Source organism: Physella acuta, unplaced genomic scaffold, assembly GCF_028476545.2.
Source record: "Physella acuta isolate Inbredline_101_S28 unplaced genomic scaffold, ASM2847654v3 ptg000212l, whole genome shotgun sequence".
Taxonomy (NCBI): domain Eukaryota; kingdom Metazoa; phylum Mollusca; class Gastropoda; family Physidae; genus Physella; species Physella acuta.
Genome location: NW_026731731.1, coordinates 532171 through 549206, shown reverse-complemented (window position 1 = coordinate 549206; position 17036 = coordinate 532171). Strand labels below are relative to the sequence as shown.

Here is a 17036-nt window from a genome sequence, read left to right as displayed (position 1 = left end):
TTGAGGTCGACAATACTATCGACACGTTTCCGTGGGGTTCGGAACTCAGTACAAACAAACCGAGCGGATAATCGCAGTACACGAGTAACAGACAAGTTAAAGAGAAGGATTAACCATAACGGTTAGTAAATTTAATGTTTCACTTAAAATTCATCATCAACTTTTCCCTTGGTGCCCAGTACACATGATCCGCCACAGAAAGCTCTTTCCACTTTTGCCAGTCTCTGGCAACTGAAATCGCAGTCCCCCAAGATAGTCCTGCATTTGTCAGTTGCTTTTCTGCTGTGTACCTCCACGTCTTTCTCGGCGTTCCCAGTTTTCCTGTCCCCTCCAACCCAGGCCATTCCCGTAATATCATCTGGTCACTTTAGTTAACCATGGGTAGGTCAATATTCCAGCTCGGACATATTTCCTGGACACCAGAATAGTGTGGCCAGTATTACGTCACCACTTGATTGAGCAACATCAGAAACTTTATTTGCTTGACCGTCTCGCTGTCATCTGGCATGATATGTTAATGACATCGATTTTCTAAATATCGATCTAGTGTCATACACTGATTGATTGACTCCGTTTTTGTACAGGGGAAAGTTTTTCAATCGTTGGCCGTTTTGTGCGGCCGTGAATCTTTTTTGTTGACTTTTGGACAGGGACTGATGCGTTGGTTAAATTCAGGGACTGATGTGTTGGTTAAGTTTAGGGACTGATGCGTTCGTTAAATTAAGGGATGTTTTGTTTAAAATAGGGACTAACCAGAAGTTTTATTCAGAGACTGGTTTTGTGGTTTTAACCAGGGAATGACCAGATGGTTACATGCAAGAACTAGTTTGGTGGCTTACACGAGGTACTGACCATAGAATTAGATCTTCAATGTTTTGTAAGAGTACAAGTATTTACATAAGCCTGCTGTAGACAATCACTTTTAACGTGTTTATGTGTTTTCTATAAAATCTGGTTGTTGATAAAGTAGGTAACGTCCAGCAATTGTCGGTAGGGCCTGTATGAGTAGTCACCAAACCACCACACGTGTAATGCTGACTTAAACATACCGACACAGTAGCCTCTAATTATTACTTTCTCCAGCCAATGAGGGCGTGCTCTTTGATAATCAAGGGAAGTCATCGCGAGCAAGGGGTTAGGAGAAACCAAGGGCCGTAATTCTTAGTAGCTATGACATTAAATGGGGTAGAGTTGGGGCCAATCCCGCGGTGAATTAATGCCATGATGGCCGCTCGCACATGACAACAGGGGCTGGGGAAGAGCAAGCTCACGCGAGGATTTGCATACAGCTCACGATAATTGTAGCCGTGGTTTAAACCAGCGCCAAACGTTTAACACACATATGAGCACGCACATATACACACTCACACACACGCAGGCATATATATATTCTTATATATACACATGCACGCATACAAACGATAAGTTAAGGATATACATTTAAACACAGGCAAACATGAAACACACCAAAATCTACACACACACACACACAGTTCACACACATTGATACACACCTACGCATGCACACTCTAACACTCTCTCACACACTTAATGACATCCAAGGATAAACAAATAAATACATTTGCCGATGAGCTCATTAAACTGACTCCCACGCACACACAAAAAGCAAACACATCCCCACACACATCCCCACACACATCCCCACACACATCCCCCACACACATCCCCACACACATCCCCACACACATCCCCACACACATCCCCCACATATCTGCTCACCATGAAACAACCCACCGCACCATCAAACCTCACGAAACACGTCTCTGCCCACGGCTGGAAGAAATTAATTTCCCGTGACAGATTTTCTCACTACCAACCAGCAGGTATTAATCCGCTTACTAGATCGTACATTTAACCGGTTATTTTAGCCTGTCATACCCTGCCGGCTTCCTGACAGATTAAACCCATAGCACCCCCCCCCACCCTCAATCCCTGACAATAACCCACCCCACACCCCCTGCACATCTAATCATCCTTGTTTCTGATCCACACCAGGGGTGTCTTTACCATTCGCCAACAACCGATGGCTAACTCAATTGTACTACGTCTGTATGTTGTATCTCTTATATTGTGGCTAGTCAGTTCAATTTTACACTACACAATAAATGGTTGGCTGAATGTATTAGGTCTGTATGTTGTGGTTCTTATACGGTAGCTAGCCAGTTCCAATGTGCAATACACAATAATTAATGTAACATACACAAATGTACAGTAAAGCTAAGTGACTAACATAAGTATTGTTGTTGTCTAGTGTAGATTACTTGTGATAAAGGTTTATGGGAAATGGGAAGTAGTGTTTCCATCATTACAAACAGAAACTTTAGAATGAAACAAAAAAGAATGCATTGAAGAGATCTGTCTGAAGGAAGCCAAGAAAGGCTGGAATAACATGGGTCGAAGTAAAGAAAAAAGCTACTAATTGAGCTTGTTGAGCATATGTCGTCATATCGTTCATCGTAAGTCAAAATAGCAGTAGTAAGCTATAGACAGTAGTTTAACGAGTGTAGCATCCCACTCTGAGAGACACGACACAACCTGACTGTGACTAAGTGCTGGTCAGTTTCGCCAGTCCATCACCTGGGGATACATTTGTTTGACCCCCAGTCCATGTCCCTAGACACGTAATAATAAAGCTAGGAGACATGGTACTTAAGTATTTCACGGTATGGCTCTACGTCGTCATTTTAAACCAACAAAACATGACCAATATCTGGAGCCTACCTTTCTTTCTCCTTAAATATATATATATATATATATATATATATATATATATATATATATATATATATATATATATATATATATATATATACATATATATATATATATGTGTGTGTGTGTGTGTGTATGTGTGCTGACACACAAAAGCATCTATATATGTTATCACGCAGATACCACTGATCACAATAGCTATAAAGACTTGATTTAACACCAGCGGAGACCCATCAAGATTTCTCCACTGGCGGCTCGTAGATGTTGTTTAACACTGAGACAGGTCAAACCGTTTTTGTTGGACCAGGAGAGGGCACTCTCGGGAGAGACATCACGCATATTTACTGTCTCCCTCGGCATCTCATTGCACACGTTTACGCGTCGTTTATTTCTCCGGGGAGATGGCTGCACCGAGCCGCACCGGTGCGAAACGTTTTGTGTTGTGTTAACTAGTTTGTTTTTCCAATGTCTGCGTATAAGAAGAAATTTTGTGCTAAAAGAACTTGTCGCTTGAAACAAAACTAGGCTACACGTGTACATATACCACTTGCTTGTCGAAATCTGGTTGTTATATGGAGTTTGTTTTTGATCGATTTTTTTGTGTTGAACAATTTGTCGCTGTTATCATGGTGTTAAATCAAATTCTTAGATCGATTGTGATGCGTTTTTTTCTGTTAGAGTTAGATCTAGATCTAGTAAAATCTCAGCTTTCAGTTTGTCTACTTAGCTTTGAAACGTTTGCTACAGAGAAGAATGAAAGAGTTTTATCAATGTCAGGTTTGCTAATAAGAGGGACTCTTTTAAAATTATAAATTAAAAGTAAAATAAGTGAATGCAGGTTTGGATGCTAGTTTGGATGTGGATTTGGCTGTGGGTTTGGATGTGGGTTTGGATGTGGGTGTAAATGTGGGTTTAGCTGTGGGTTTGGATGTGGACTTGGATGTGGGTGTAAATGTGGGTTTGGATGTAGGTTTGGATGTGGATTTGGATGTGGGTTTGGATGTGGGTTTGGATGTGGGTTTGGATGTGGGTTTGGATGTGGGTTTGGATTTAGGTTTGGATGTGGGTTTGGATGAGAGTATAAATGTGGGTTTGGATGTGGGCTTGGATGTGGGTTTGGATGTGGGTTTGGATGAAAGTATAAATGTGGGTTTAAATGTGGATTTGGATGTGGATTTGGATTTGGATGTGGATTTGGATGTGGATATAAATGCGGGTTTGATACTGATGTGGATGAGAATATAGACATAGATGAAGATCTAGAAAATAAAAGATCTAAACATAAACAGGACTAAACGAAGGATGTGATTTCATCTCACGGAGTAGGGCTGTCACACAAGAGACGCCATTTAGGACGGTTACATTTTCTACCGGCTTGATGCCATTCTGCCGGCTTTTTTGTAGGACGGTTACATTTTCTGCCGGCTTGATGCCATTCTGCCGGCTTTTTTGTGTGAGCTGTGTAGACATGTCAGAATAACGGCCGAATTTGATGGGGGGGGGGGGGCGACGACAGGGACATAAAAGCGTTACATCAATGGGGGGCTTATGCGGTCTATAAATAGATGCACAAATATATTAATACCCCGGCTATGTATGTTAGAAATCTCTCAGTGTTTATGAAAACTCTCACACCTCTCATGTTTTTTATCTCTCTATCTCATCACAACGCCTATATTATCTCTCTCTCTCCCTAACTTATGGAGACGTGAAAAAATGTTTTTCTAAGACAATACTAGCGTGTTACTTCAAACGATTTCCGCCTTGACACTTTAAAAGTTTATAATTTTTTTTCCAGATCTCACGTTAGTGTTACCTTTTTTTTACCCCCAATCTCTCCTCGGTAGTAGCACATCGCCAAATATAGTCAGACGCCCCCACCCACATTGCAATTTCCCTTTTTTGAAACAGTGATTTTCTTTTCTACAATAATAATAATTAAACTTGTTAAACTTTCATTGCATTGATTAATTAAATCTAAACAGACCGAATTACAGCATGAATTCAGTTTAAAAATATTTTATAAAATTAAAAAAATGTGACGTTACACTTTTTGATCACCGACCCCTTCGTCACATTTCGTCACAAAGCCCGACGGCATGTTACGTGAATTATGGGTGACCCCTTTTCTCAGCTTGGTATATTTATAGCAATGTAGTCTACTTTATGGAAGAAACTTAATAAACGAATATTGATAAAGTATTTTAACATTGAACATTTGTCAACTTGTATCAAATAGTGAGTGGTTCGAGAATGAAATGAGTGACACTAGTTTGAGAACCGTCCATCTAATTTAGGCCACGGCGCAAGTACAAGGCACAGTGGCACGTGATCCATCAACTTCCGGTCTATTTTATTCACCGCTGGGTTCTAGCATCCCTCATATCAGTCCGCGGCCTAGCACACGACAACAGCAAAGTTCACGTGATTGAATATGACGGTTAATTTTGTTTACAAAAAACAAAGTTTTGACGAAGAGGACATTTTTTTTTGGCGCGATTATTGGAAATTGTAGAGCATCAATATGGCCGCCAAAAACAATTTACAACCGAGGTGAAGAATTATTTTTTTCGTTGTCGCGTGGTTCATTTATCTTCGGTTGTGTTTTTTATATCGTCAGTTTTCATGACCTGTTTTTGTTTTACCCGGCAAGGGATAATGTTACTATTTGGGTTAGGGTTCTCGGATATCCAAGGTCAGATTGTATCGATTTAATTTTGTAAAAAAAAATCGCTCCAACATAGAATGAACACTGTCATTTGATCGAAACTATAAAATTTAACGACAATGGATAACAATGTTAAAATGGTCAGTTTGTAAAAAAAAAATTAGTGTTGAATGTAGAGGCACGGTCGTCACGTGATATCAGGGTCATAGGTCATCTCACGGATTATCCCCAAATCTAAACCTAACTGCATATGGGGGGGGGGGGGGGTTAGAAAGGTGGGCGGGGGGTAAGTAAAAGCCTTGTGGAGGGGGAAAATGGTTCTAGATAGAATCTGCTCACCAGATATACTCGACTTTACACTCTCTGCCTTATGGGCATCACGTGATGTGGTTACACAGAGACATTGACAGCATGGAGGCTTTAGAGCAGTGGTTCTTAACAGTTTTTGAAGTATCGAACCCCACCAGTTTCTCTACTTAATAGTTCTATCGTCCGCACTGACAAAATTCGATTGTAAATCATATGGTGGTGATGGTGTTTATTCATCTTCGCCGAACCCCTGAGACTGAATCACCAAAGCTATGGGGTTCAATCGAACCCATATAAATAATCACTGCTTTAGATTTTATTCCAAAACAATTTCTGGTTTTGACCAGCTGAAAGAGAAGATAGAGAGAAAGAGAAAGAGAAAGTGAGAAGTAGAGAGAGAAATTCATAGGTTTGGTTGTGTACACTGGAGAGGCTACATGTCAACTGTAGGGGGGGGGGGGCTCTTCTATTAGATACTCTCTTGCAGTGATTCGAACCATCGACTGGCCTGACGCACTAGCGCATCGACCAGCTGTGTACTCACCATCATGTTGTTTTTATCCCGTTGGCTGGTCTGTGACGTACACATGTGGATGTACTTGCCGGTGAGCACGTGCTTCAGCTGGGGGGGGGGGGGGGGTAGAACAAATTTGATTGGTTCATTGGTTAGAATATAAACTAATTATATACAAACTAGGAATTCGATTGGACGGAAACAAGACATCGATTGAACAAAAATAAAAGATCGAATTAGTTAAATGGATATTTCCTAAATTTGACCGTCACATTGGGTTGAATTAGAAAAAAAAGACAAAATAAATGTACAGTCGTGTACATTTTACAATCAAATTCTTTGGAAAAATAATATCAATACCAATTTGTTTTTATCATCGTATATCTTCTTACTTTTAAAAATTTGACATACATTATTTTGCCGTTTATTAAAGTTCGAACGTGTTCAATTGAAGTTTTCCTTCGATTAAAAAATCAATTCTCTTTTACTTTTCTCTAGGTTTTCTTAATTCAAATGCGTTTTTGAAAATATAATTCGTTAAAAAGGTGGGCCATTAATTTTAATATATAAACATATTTTATTCAATAATTTTTTCTTGAAAAAAATATTTAATAATATGCTAGCACTAGATTTCAGCTATTTAACCTAATTACCACCCCCTCCCCACCTCTCATTCCCTTCATTCATTCAACTACATTCAGCGTTTCGAAGGACGTTTTTTATCCTGCTATAGAAAAGGTATCAAGGCTATAATTTCTCCGATAAATCGATACTACAAAAAATCAATTAATCACCTGCACTATCTCGCCGTATCGAACTTTCTTGCCTTGCTGTCGTTTTTGTTCGGACATATTGTCGGCGTTTTCCGCTTCTGCCGCCAGCTGAAAGAAAAAAATAAAATGATAACATGACCTCTTTCAATACGGTGACGTCACTCAATGGAGAGGACGTGTCGCTTAATGACACCTCTAGACAGAAGAGGGTGTCATTTTGTTACGTCACTCAATGGAGAGGAAGTGTCGCTTAATGACACCTCTAGACAGAAGAGGGTGTCATTTTGTTACGTTACTCAATCGATACGACATATCATTTAATGATATTTTCAATCGAAGGAACATGTCAGAGTATGACGTCACTCTTGTGGGATGACACTCGATGACGTCACCGAATCAAAAGGGGAGGAGTCTCGCCGGGTGACGTCACTAATGGGAAGGCCGTGTCGCCTGATGACGTCACCCATATACCGGACCGCTACACTGCGAAGTGTTTGTGGTTGAATCAGGTGAATTGGAAGGCGGGTATTGTCAACCCGTGTCGAGGTCATAAAAGGTTAATTACGGTTAATTAGCAATATGATCCTCAACCATATTACCCCCCCCCCCCCACCCAGCTTGTACCGATAACCCCCGCCAAGGTTAGTCGAGTGTACGCCATTAGATTTCATTGATGTTGCTATTTTAGACGCTGATTCTACTCATTCATTAAACAGATTCGTTAAAATATGCAGAAAATTAACTGGGAAAATTGTTTTTTTAAATGTTAGAATACGCAATTAATTTATTTTAAGGCTTGCGAAATTTGATCTTAGGTATTGCTACATAGTAACCACCCACATACGTTTTCTCAGTGCAACTTTTTTGTTACATAGTCCTATAGGTCCTAATAACGTAACCTTGTTTTTATATAGTCCAATAGGTCCTCTCAGTGAAACTTTGTTGTTACATAGTCCTATAGGTCCTCTCAACGTAACTTTTTGTTACATAGTCCTATAGTCTCAACACAACCTATGTGCTAATTTCACAATGCTGTTTGATTCTTTTAATCAATTTTTAACGAATTAAATTAAGGTTAATTCTAATAAACTAGCTATTTTTGGTCAGCTTCAACAGACTTCACTAATGACTCCCATACCTTAGCGTCACGACTCTACTAATGACCTATATCTTTGCGTCATCAGACCACTAATGTCTCCCATACCTTTGTCTGCGTCAACAGACTCTTGTCCACTGTGCTGGACTCTGTCTTCTGCTCTGAGCCATTGGTCAGCTGACTGGTCACCTGACTTGTCACCTGACTGGTCAACTTGCGTAACTTCTTGCTCAGCTTGTATCTGTTCTGTATGCATATCTGGAAGGTCACCGCTGGGGGGTGGGGGGGGGGGGGGGTGGGAGAAAATACTTGTTAGGACTAGGGCTAATGTTGAGATTATGGATTAAGTGTTGGGATAAAAATAAAAGAAGTTTCAAATTTTTTCATCTGTTTTTATGACCTCTAATATTTTAGCGTTGGTGCTGGCTTATAACTAAAATAAGGAATAAAACACTCATAACAAATTACTGTGCGCCACAGTACATAGGTACTAAACTATCTGAAAGGAATTTGGAGTTGTGTACCCCTATACACCTGCACCCCTATACACCTGCTACATGTTTCCAAGCTACCTGTACCCTATACCCCTACACCCCCTACCCCTACACCCTTACACCCCTGTACGCCTACACCCCTGTACGCCTACACCCCTGTACCCCTGTACCCCTAGACCCCTGTACCCCTGTACCCCTGTACCCCTACACCCCTGTACCCCTACACCCCTGTACACCTACACCCCTGTACCCATACACCCCCGTACCCCTGTACGCCTACACCCCTGTACCCCTACACCCCTGTACCCCTAGATCCAAGTACCCCTGTACGCCTACACCCCTGTACCCCTACACCCCTGTACACCTACACCCCTGTACCCATACACCCCCGTACCCCTGTACGCCTACACCCCTGTACCCCTACACCCCTGTACCCCTACACCCTTACACCCCTGTACCCCTACACCCTTACACCCCTGTACGCCTACACCCCTGTACCCCTGTACGCCTACACCCCTGTACCCCTACACCCCTGTACCCCTCTACCCCTGTACGCCTACACCCCTGTACCCCTACACCCCTGTACCCCTAGACCCCTGTACCCCTGTACCCCTACACCCCTGTATCCCTACACCCCTGTACCCCTACACCCCCGTACCCCTGTACCCCTACACCCCTGTACCCCTACACCCCTGTACCCCTACACCCCTGTACACCTACACCCCTGTACCCCTACACCCCTGTACACCTACACCCCTGTACCCCTACACCCCTGTACCCCTACACCCCTGTACCCCTACACCCCTGCACCCCTACAACGATGTACCCCTACACCCCTGCTCCCGTACTCACCTTGTGGGTTGGGGATGTGTGCTGGCTTGTCCCGGTCCTGGTTCTGATAGATGTAGATCTCGCTGTAGCTGGAGCTAAAGAAACAAAACATTGGAGCTTAAACTGGAGCTTTAAGATGTATATGTGGTAAACAAAACGTTGGAGCTTAAACAGGAGCTTGTTAAAGATGTATATGTGGTAAACAAAACGTTGGAGCTTAAACAGGAGCTTTAAGATGGATATGTGGTAAACAAAACGTTGGAGCTTAAACAGGAGCTCAACATATACATTTTATAAACAAAACAAAGTGGAAGTCCCCCCCCCCACCACGAGGAATTAACGGTCAAGCATTGACCAGTACTAAAACATGACGTCATTATGTTAACAAAGGGAGATTATCGCTCCACATATTCTAAACATACACCAACGTCAAATGGTTAGAGACGGTCATGTTGGTTGGTTCGGTTAAGATTTACGTTACTGGGTGGGAAGTTAGATGGTTAAATGTGTGGGGTTGTGTGTGTATATATGGGTGTGTGTATACCTGTGTGTGACGTATGTGTAAGGAAGAGGTTATGTAAAGCTCTTATCATACTAGAAGGACTATGGGTTAAATAAAACATGATGTGTATATGTGGAACGATTGTGTGCTCAGCACTATCCCCAGAAGCCCGTGTATTCCCTGCCTCTAGTCAGGTACTCATTAGAGCTGTGTGGACTCAGGGACTCGTTTGGGAGCTTAACTGGAGATTTTGGATCGCTAGCAACACGTACCCTTAAGCAGGTAACAGGCCATATAATCTCCTGTTAGCTCGTCAAACTTTATATTGAAGGAATGAACTACCGCATAAAACTAGTCACACAATCCTTCGTAAGCTGCCTACTGTTGCTATTAATGATTTTTTCACTACTTGACCACAACAAAATTGTGTCGGAGTTCTTGAACGGTTGAGTCAGCTTGAGTTGGTGGGTTCGAATCTGTAGTGTGTCTCACCCCATTCAGACCTGCTTGCTCAGTGACCCGAGTTTACTGTATGACCTGGCATGACGTAATGTTGACAGGACCAAACTGTCCTCCAAACTTTAGGACACTCAACATTTTCTACAGAAAACATTTTCTCTTCATACAATGTCAGCGCGACACAGCGAGTGTATGTCAACATACGTCACGCTAAAATCAATTTCTTTAACTTATGTTGATATAAGTAGAAATCAGATCATAATTTATTTATTTCTTTACCCAGTGCTTCGATCTTTAAAGTGGTTTCTTTATCGCAATCGCTACACATTTGTTAGACGGCAGTCGTTTACATTTTATGACGCTGTGGCTGAAAATTGTTTCAGTTGTAGATGAGGTTTGGAATTTTGTTTCTGAGAGTTAATCGATTTTCTAATCAATCAGTCCTATTTATAAATCGCAGGTTGCTATTTAAAAAGTAGACTCGTAAATAGATTTGATGTCTAGTGCACTGAGAGCATGGGTGGATCCTAGTTCACAGCTGTGATGAAAATTCTTGTAGTTCAAAATTCAAACTACGAATTTTACAGTTAATGAAGTTTAGGAATAGTTTTTATTTGTTTTTGATCTTCTATTAAATTAGGTACATCATTAGTACACATAATAATAAAGTCAATTAACTTGATGATATTATTTAAAAAATGCTGTAATTTTGCCACAAGCATTCATAATTTAAAAGAACGTCTGAAACAAGTCCAAAACTACATCTCTACATGATCCACGGCATAGCACTTGCATGAGAACACATCAGAGAACCAATAAAGGAAATTAACTCTAAATGGAACTTTTTTTATGTTACCTCCCTTGAGAAATTCGCCCCACTTAACGTATGTACAGAGAAGATGTACTGTCAGCGCGACACAGCGAGTGTATGTCAACATACGTCACGCTAAAATCAATTTCTTTAACTTATGTTGATATAAGTAGAAATCAGATCATAATTTCTTTATTTCTTTACCCAGTGCTTCGATCTTTAAAGTGGTTTCTTTATCGCAATCGCTACACATTTGTTAGACGGCAGTCGTTTACATTTTATGACGCTGTGGCTGAAAATTGTTTCAGTTGTAGATGAGGTTTGGAATTTTGTTTCTGAGAGTTAATCGATTTTCTAATCAATCAGTCCTATTTATAAATCGCAGGTTGCTATTTAAAAAGTAGACTCGTAAATAGATTTGATGTCTAGTGCACTGAGAGCATGGGTGGATCCTAGTTCACAGCTGTGATGAAAATTCTTGTAGTTCAAAATTCAAACTACGAATTTTACAGTTAATGAAGTTTAGGAATAGTTTTTATTTGTTTTTGATCTTCTATTAAATTAGGTACATCATTAGTACACATAATAATAAAGTCAATTAACTTGATGATATTATTTAAAAAATGCTGTAATTTTGCCACAAGCATTCATAATTTAAAAGAACGTCTGAAACAAGTCCAAAACTACATCTCTACATGATCCACGGCATAGCACTTGCATGAGAACACATCAGAGAACCAATAAAGGAAATTAACTCTAAATGGAACTTTTTTTATGTTACCTCCCTTGAGAAATTCGCCCCACTTAACGTATGTACAGAGAAGATGTACTGCAAGATGTGGTGAGTCCTAGGATTACTTCCCCAGACGTCTATTTGTACAGCACACATCAACAGTTGAATTCCGTTTACAGATCGCGTCGCGCAAATAGAAAATGTTTTGACTCTATGTAAGTCAGTGAGGTTTTAAAAAGATTTTTAATCAATTTTCCAAGTTTTAAATGTGAGTTCAAATCATTATGTCACGCCCATGTTCAAATATCACGTCCATGCTCAAATGTCACGTCTTTGTACGCCCATATTAAAATGCCATGTCGAATCCGCCCATATTTAAATGACAAGTCAATGTAGTAATGTTATTTGAATATGGACAAGTCATTTAAATATAAACATGTCATTGAAATATAGATATGTCATTTGAACTTGTACGTGACATTTGAACATGGACGTGACATTTGTACATGGACGTGATATTTGAATATAGACATGTCATTTGTACACGTAACATGTCCATTTTTTAATAACTTATCCATATCCTAATGTCATATTCATGTTCAATACCACTCAACTCACGTGTTCAAATAAAAAAAAACAAAGCAACAAAACAAAAATTTGAACACTAGTTCAGTTGTAGTAAGGAGATTCCAAATATCCTTTAACACAACACTCATCTCATGTTACACATTGGTAGACACATGTTACAAACAATCTACAAACAGAGCAGGGTATCGCTTACAGCTCTACAAAATGTTACATTTGTAAACCCACAGAAACAAAGTTAGCTTCTAGGTCATAAGCTCTCACGGAGCTAACGGTGGGGGACTAATTAAACAGAGATTATCCACGCTGTTGTTGCGAGTACAAAGGGTGTTAAGGATTAACTGGCTTAGGGTTAACGTGCTACAGTAGGTGAGCACATCGTGCTGGGAAGATTGTTTGGTGAGAGTAATGGTAGTAAGCGAAGAAGGGGCTTAACTGTGTAGGCCATAACACGGGTCATAACTACCAACACGAGCCACTAGACCTTCGCATGAACGAACACACTGCGAGATGAATTAATAGATAAACATGAACCAACAGAACCTTTACAAGAACTAAGAGACGACGAATTATCAACAGACCCCTACATGAACCAACATACCCCTACATAAACCAACAGACCCACTCATAAACCAAGAGACCCCCTCATAAACCAAAAGACCACTCATAAACCAACAGACCCCCTCATAAACCAAAAGACCGAACCAAAAGACCCCATTTGAACCCAGTGTTTCTTCCAGACTTTTTTCTCCGGGGGGGGGGGGGACTTGAAATTTTCGGGGGGGGGGGGGGGGGCGGGCGGTAGACTTTCTTCGGGGGGTGGACACTTAAAAGTATATATTTTTTCTATATAAATTATATAAATTTCATTTCGTTCGGGGGGGGGGGGGGGGGATAGAATTTTTCCGGGGAAGAAACTCTGTTTGAACCAACAGACCCCCACATGAACCAACAGACCCACATGAACCAACAGACCCCTACATTAACCCCGTATAACAGAGCCCAGGGACAAGGCCACACTGGGCTGACCTTATTGACCTTATTGACCTGCCTGATGTAACGATGCTGATTGACAGAGTACACTAGAAGACCGGCACTTGTGAAATAAATGATAACCTTATTCCGTCTCATCTGATCATAGTTTTTAATTTGTCGAGTTCTAGTTTTTATATCTCGTTGTCAAGATAGGTAGCAAGACATATTCTAAAAGATGTTTTGTCAAGTCAAAAATGTGTCAGTCAAGAGGGGATGTGATATTTTCAGTAAACTGCTTTTGTCACTTGTCATTTCCTGCAATGTATATCAGTTGTTGTCATTGCTTACATTTAATATGAGTTGTGGTCAACTTTTGTGTTTAATCATAGTTAAATTACCTGGATTGTGTGGAGTTGACGTAACCCTCCGTGTCCACAGAGAAGAGTGCGATGTAGTCCCCCACACACAGGTACTCCCCTCCACTGGCGTTCAGCATGGTAGGGCCTTAACCTGTCAGCAACTCATTCATCTGGAACATAGGGAAACAAAGTCATTCATCTGGAACATAGGGAAACAAAGTCATTCATCTGGAACATAGGGAAACAAAGTCATTCATCTGAAACATAGGGAAACAAAGTCATTCATCTGGAACAGATGGAAACAAAGTCATTCATCTGGAACATAGGGAAACAAAGTCATTCATCTGGAACATAGGGAAACAAAGTCATTCATCTGGAACATAGGGAAACAAAGTCATTCATCTGGAACATAGGGAAACAAAGTCATTCATCTGGAACATAGGGAAACAAAGTCATTCATCTGGAACAGATGGAAACAAAGTCATTCATCTGGAACATAGGGAAACAAAGTCATTCATCTGGAACATAGGGAAACAAAGTCATTCATCTGGAACATAGGGAAACAAAGTCATTCATCTGGAACATAGGGAAACAAAGTCATTCATCTGGAACATAGGGAAACAAAGTCATTCATCTGGAACAGATGGAAACAAAGTCATTCATCTGGAACATAGGGAAACAAAGTCATTCATCTGGAACATAGGGAAACAAAGTCATTCATCTGGAACATAGGGAAACAAAGTCATTCATCTGGAACATAGGGAAACAAAGTCATTCATCTGGAACATAGGGAAACAAAGTCATTCATCTGGAACAGATGGAAACAAAGTCATTCATCTGGAACATAGGGAAACAAAGTCATTCATCTGGAACATAGGGAAACAAAGTCATTCATCTGGAACATAGGGAAGCAAAGTCATTCATCTGGAACATAGGGAAACAAAGTCAGTCATCTGGAACATAGGGAAACAAATTCATTCATCTGGAACATAGGGAAACAAAGTCATTCATCTGGAACATAGGGAAACAAAGTCATTCATCTGGAACATAGGGAAGCAAAGTCATTCATCTGGAACATAGGGAAACAAAGTCAGTCATCTGGAACATAGGGAAACAAATTCATTCATCTGGAACATAGGGAAACAAAGTCATTCATCTGGAACATAGGGAAACAAAGTCATTCATCTGGAACATAGGGAAACAAAGTCAGTCATCTGAAACATAGGGAAACAAAGTAATTCATCTGGAACATAGGGAAACAAAGTCAGTCATCTGGAACATAGGGAAACAAATTCAGTCATCTGAAACATAGGGAAACAAAGTCATTCATCTGGAACATAGGGAAACAAAGTCATTCATCTGGAACATAGGGAAGCAAAGTCATTCATCTGGAACATAGGGAAACAAAGTCATTCATCTGGAACATAGGGAAACAAAGTCAGTCATCTGGAACATAGGGAAACAAATTCATTCAACTGGAACATAGGGAAACAAAGTCAGTCATCTGAAACATAGGGAAACAAAGTAATTCATCTGGAACATAGGGAAACAAAGTCATTCATCTGGAACATAGGGAAACAAAGTCATTCATCTGGAACATAGGGAAACAAAGTCATTCATCTGGAACATAGGGAAGCAAAGTCATTCATCTGGAACATAGGGAAACAAAGTCAGTCATCTGGAACATATGGAAACAAATTCATTCATCTGGAACATAGGGAAACAAAGTTATTCATCTGGAACATAGGGAAACAAAGTCATTCATCTGGAACATAGGGAAACAAAGTCAGTCATCTGAAACATAGGGAAACAAAGTCATTCATCTGGAACACAGGGAAGCAAAGTCATTCATCTGGAACATAGGGAAACAAAGTCAGTCATCTGGAACATAGGGAAACAAAGTCATTCATCTGGAACATAGGGAAACAAAGTCATTCATCTGGAACAGAGGGAAACAAAGTCATTCATCTGGAACATAGGGTAACAAAGTCATTCATCTGGAACATAGGGAAACAAAGTCATTCATCTGGAACATAGGGAAACAAAGTCATTCATCTGGAACATAGGGAAGCAAAGTCATTCATCTGGAACAGATGGAAACAAAGTCATTCATCTGGAACATAGGGAAACAAAGTCATTCATCTGGAACATTGGGAAACAAAGTCATTCATCTGGAACATAGGAAAACAAAGTCATTCATCTGGAACATAGGGAAACAAAGTCATTCATCTGGAACATATGTAATCAAAGTCATTCATCTGGAACACAGGGAAGCAAAGTCATTCATCTGGAACATAGGGAAACAAAGTCAGTCATCTGGAACATAGGGAAACAAAGTCATTCATCTGGAACATAGGGAAACAAAGTCATTCATCTGGAACAGAGGGAAACAAAGTCATTCATCTGGAACATAGGGTAACAAAGTCATTCATCTGGAACATAGGGAAACAAAGTCATTCATCTGGAACATAGGGAAACAAAGTCATTCATCTGGAACATAGGGAAGCAAAGTCATTCATCTGGAACAGATGGAAACAAAGTCATTCATCTGGAACATAGGGAAACAAAGTCATTCATCTGGAACATAGGAAAACAAAGTCATTCATCTGGAACATAGGGAAGCAAAGTCATTCATCTGGAACATAGGGAAACAAAGTCATTCATCTGGAACATAGGGAAACAAAGTCATTCATCTGGAACATATGTAATCAAAGTCATTCATCTGGAACATAGGGAAACAAAGTCATTCATCTGGAACATAGGGAAACAAAGTCAGTCATCTGGACATAGGGAAACAAAGTCATTCATCTGGAACATAGGGAAACAGATTCATTCATCTGGAACATAGGGAAACAAAGTCATTCATCTGGAACATAGGGAAACAGAGTCATTCATCTGGAACATATATAAAACAGTCATTCATCTGGAACATATGTAAACAATAACGCGACTAAGACAAGATCACTCATTAATTTACATTATAAAATACTAATTTTAAAACACTATGCTTTTAAAAAATATAGTGACGACTTGAATAAAAAAATGATGTGTCTAGTAACATATCCAGTCACAGCCCTGGCGCAACCAAGGTTCGAACCCAGACCCAGTAACGTCTCAATGCTTAAACTATTGTGGCTTGTGGCATTAAATACATATTTCAGAATGAATCATAGCTTTAGACTGTAACACATTAG

At 40.2% G+C, this 17036-nt stretch overlaps 1 protein-coding gene across 1 annotated transcript in view; it reads right to left on the bottom strand.

Annotated features, from left to right (window-relative positions):
- LOC131937524 (inositol 1,4,5-trisphosphate receptor type 3) overlaps window positions 1-17036 on the bottom strand; it is a 69123-nt gene that overhangs the window by 37279 nt on the left and 14808 nt on the right. Inside the window, exons 2-6 of the mRNA XM_059295018.1 lie at window positions 13882-14012; window positions 9440-9513; window positions 8202-8365; window positions 7019-7105; window positions 6255-6332 (exon numbers count right to left, since the gene is read on the bottom strand). Of these exons, the coding sequence (XP_059151001.1) occupies window positions 6255-6332; window positions 7019-7105; window positions 8202-8365; window positions 9440-9513; window positions 13882-13979 (501 nt within the window). The 5' untranslated portion in view covers window positions 13980-14012. The remainder of the gene's footprint in view (window positions 1-6254; window positions 6333-7018; window positions 7106-8201; window positions 8366-9439; window positions 9514-13881; window positions 14013-17036) is intronic.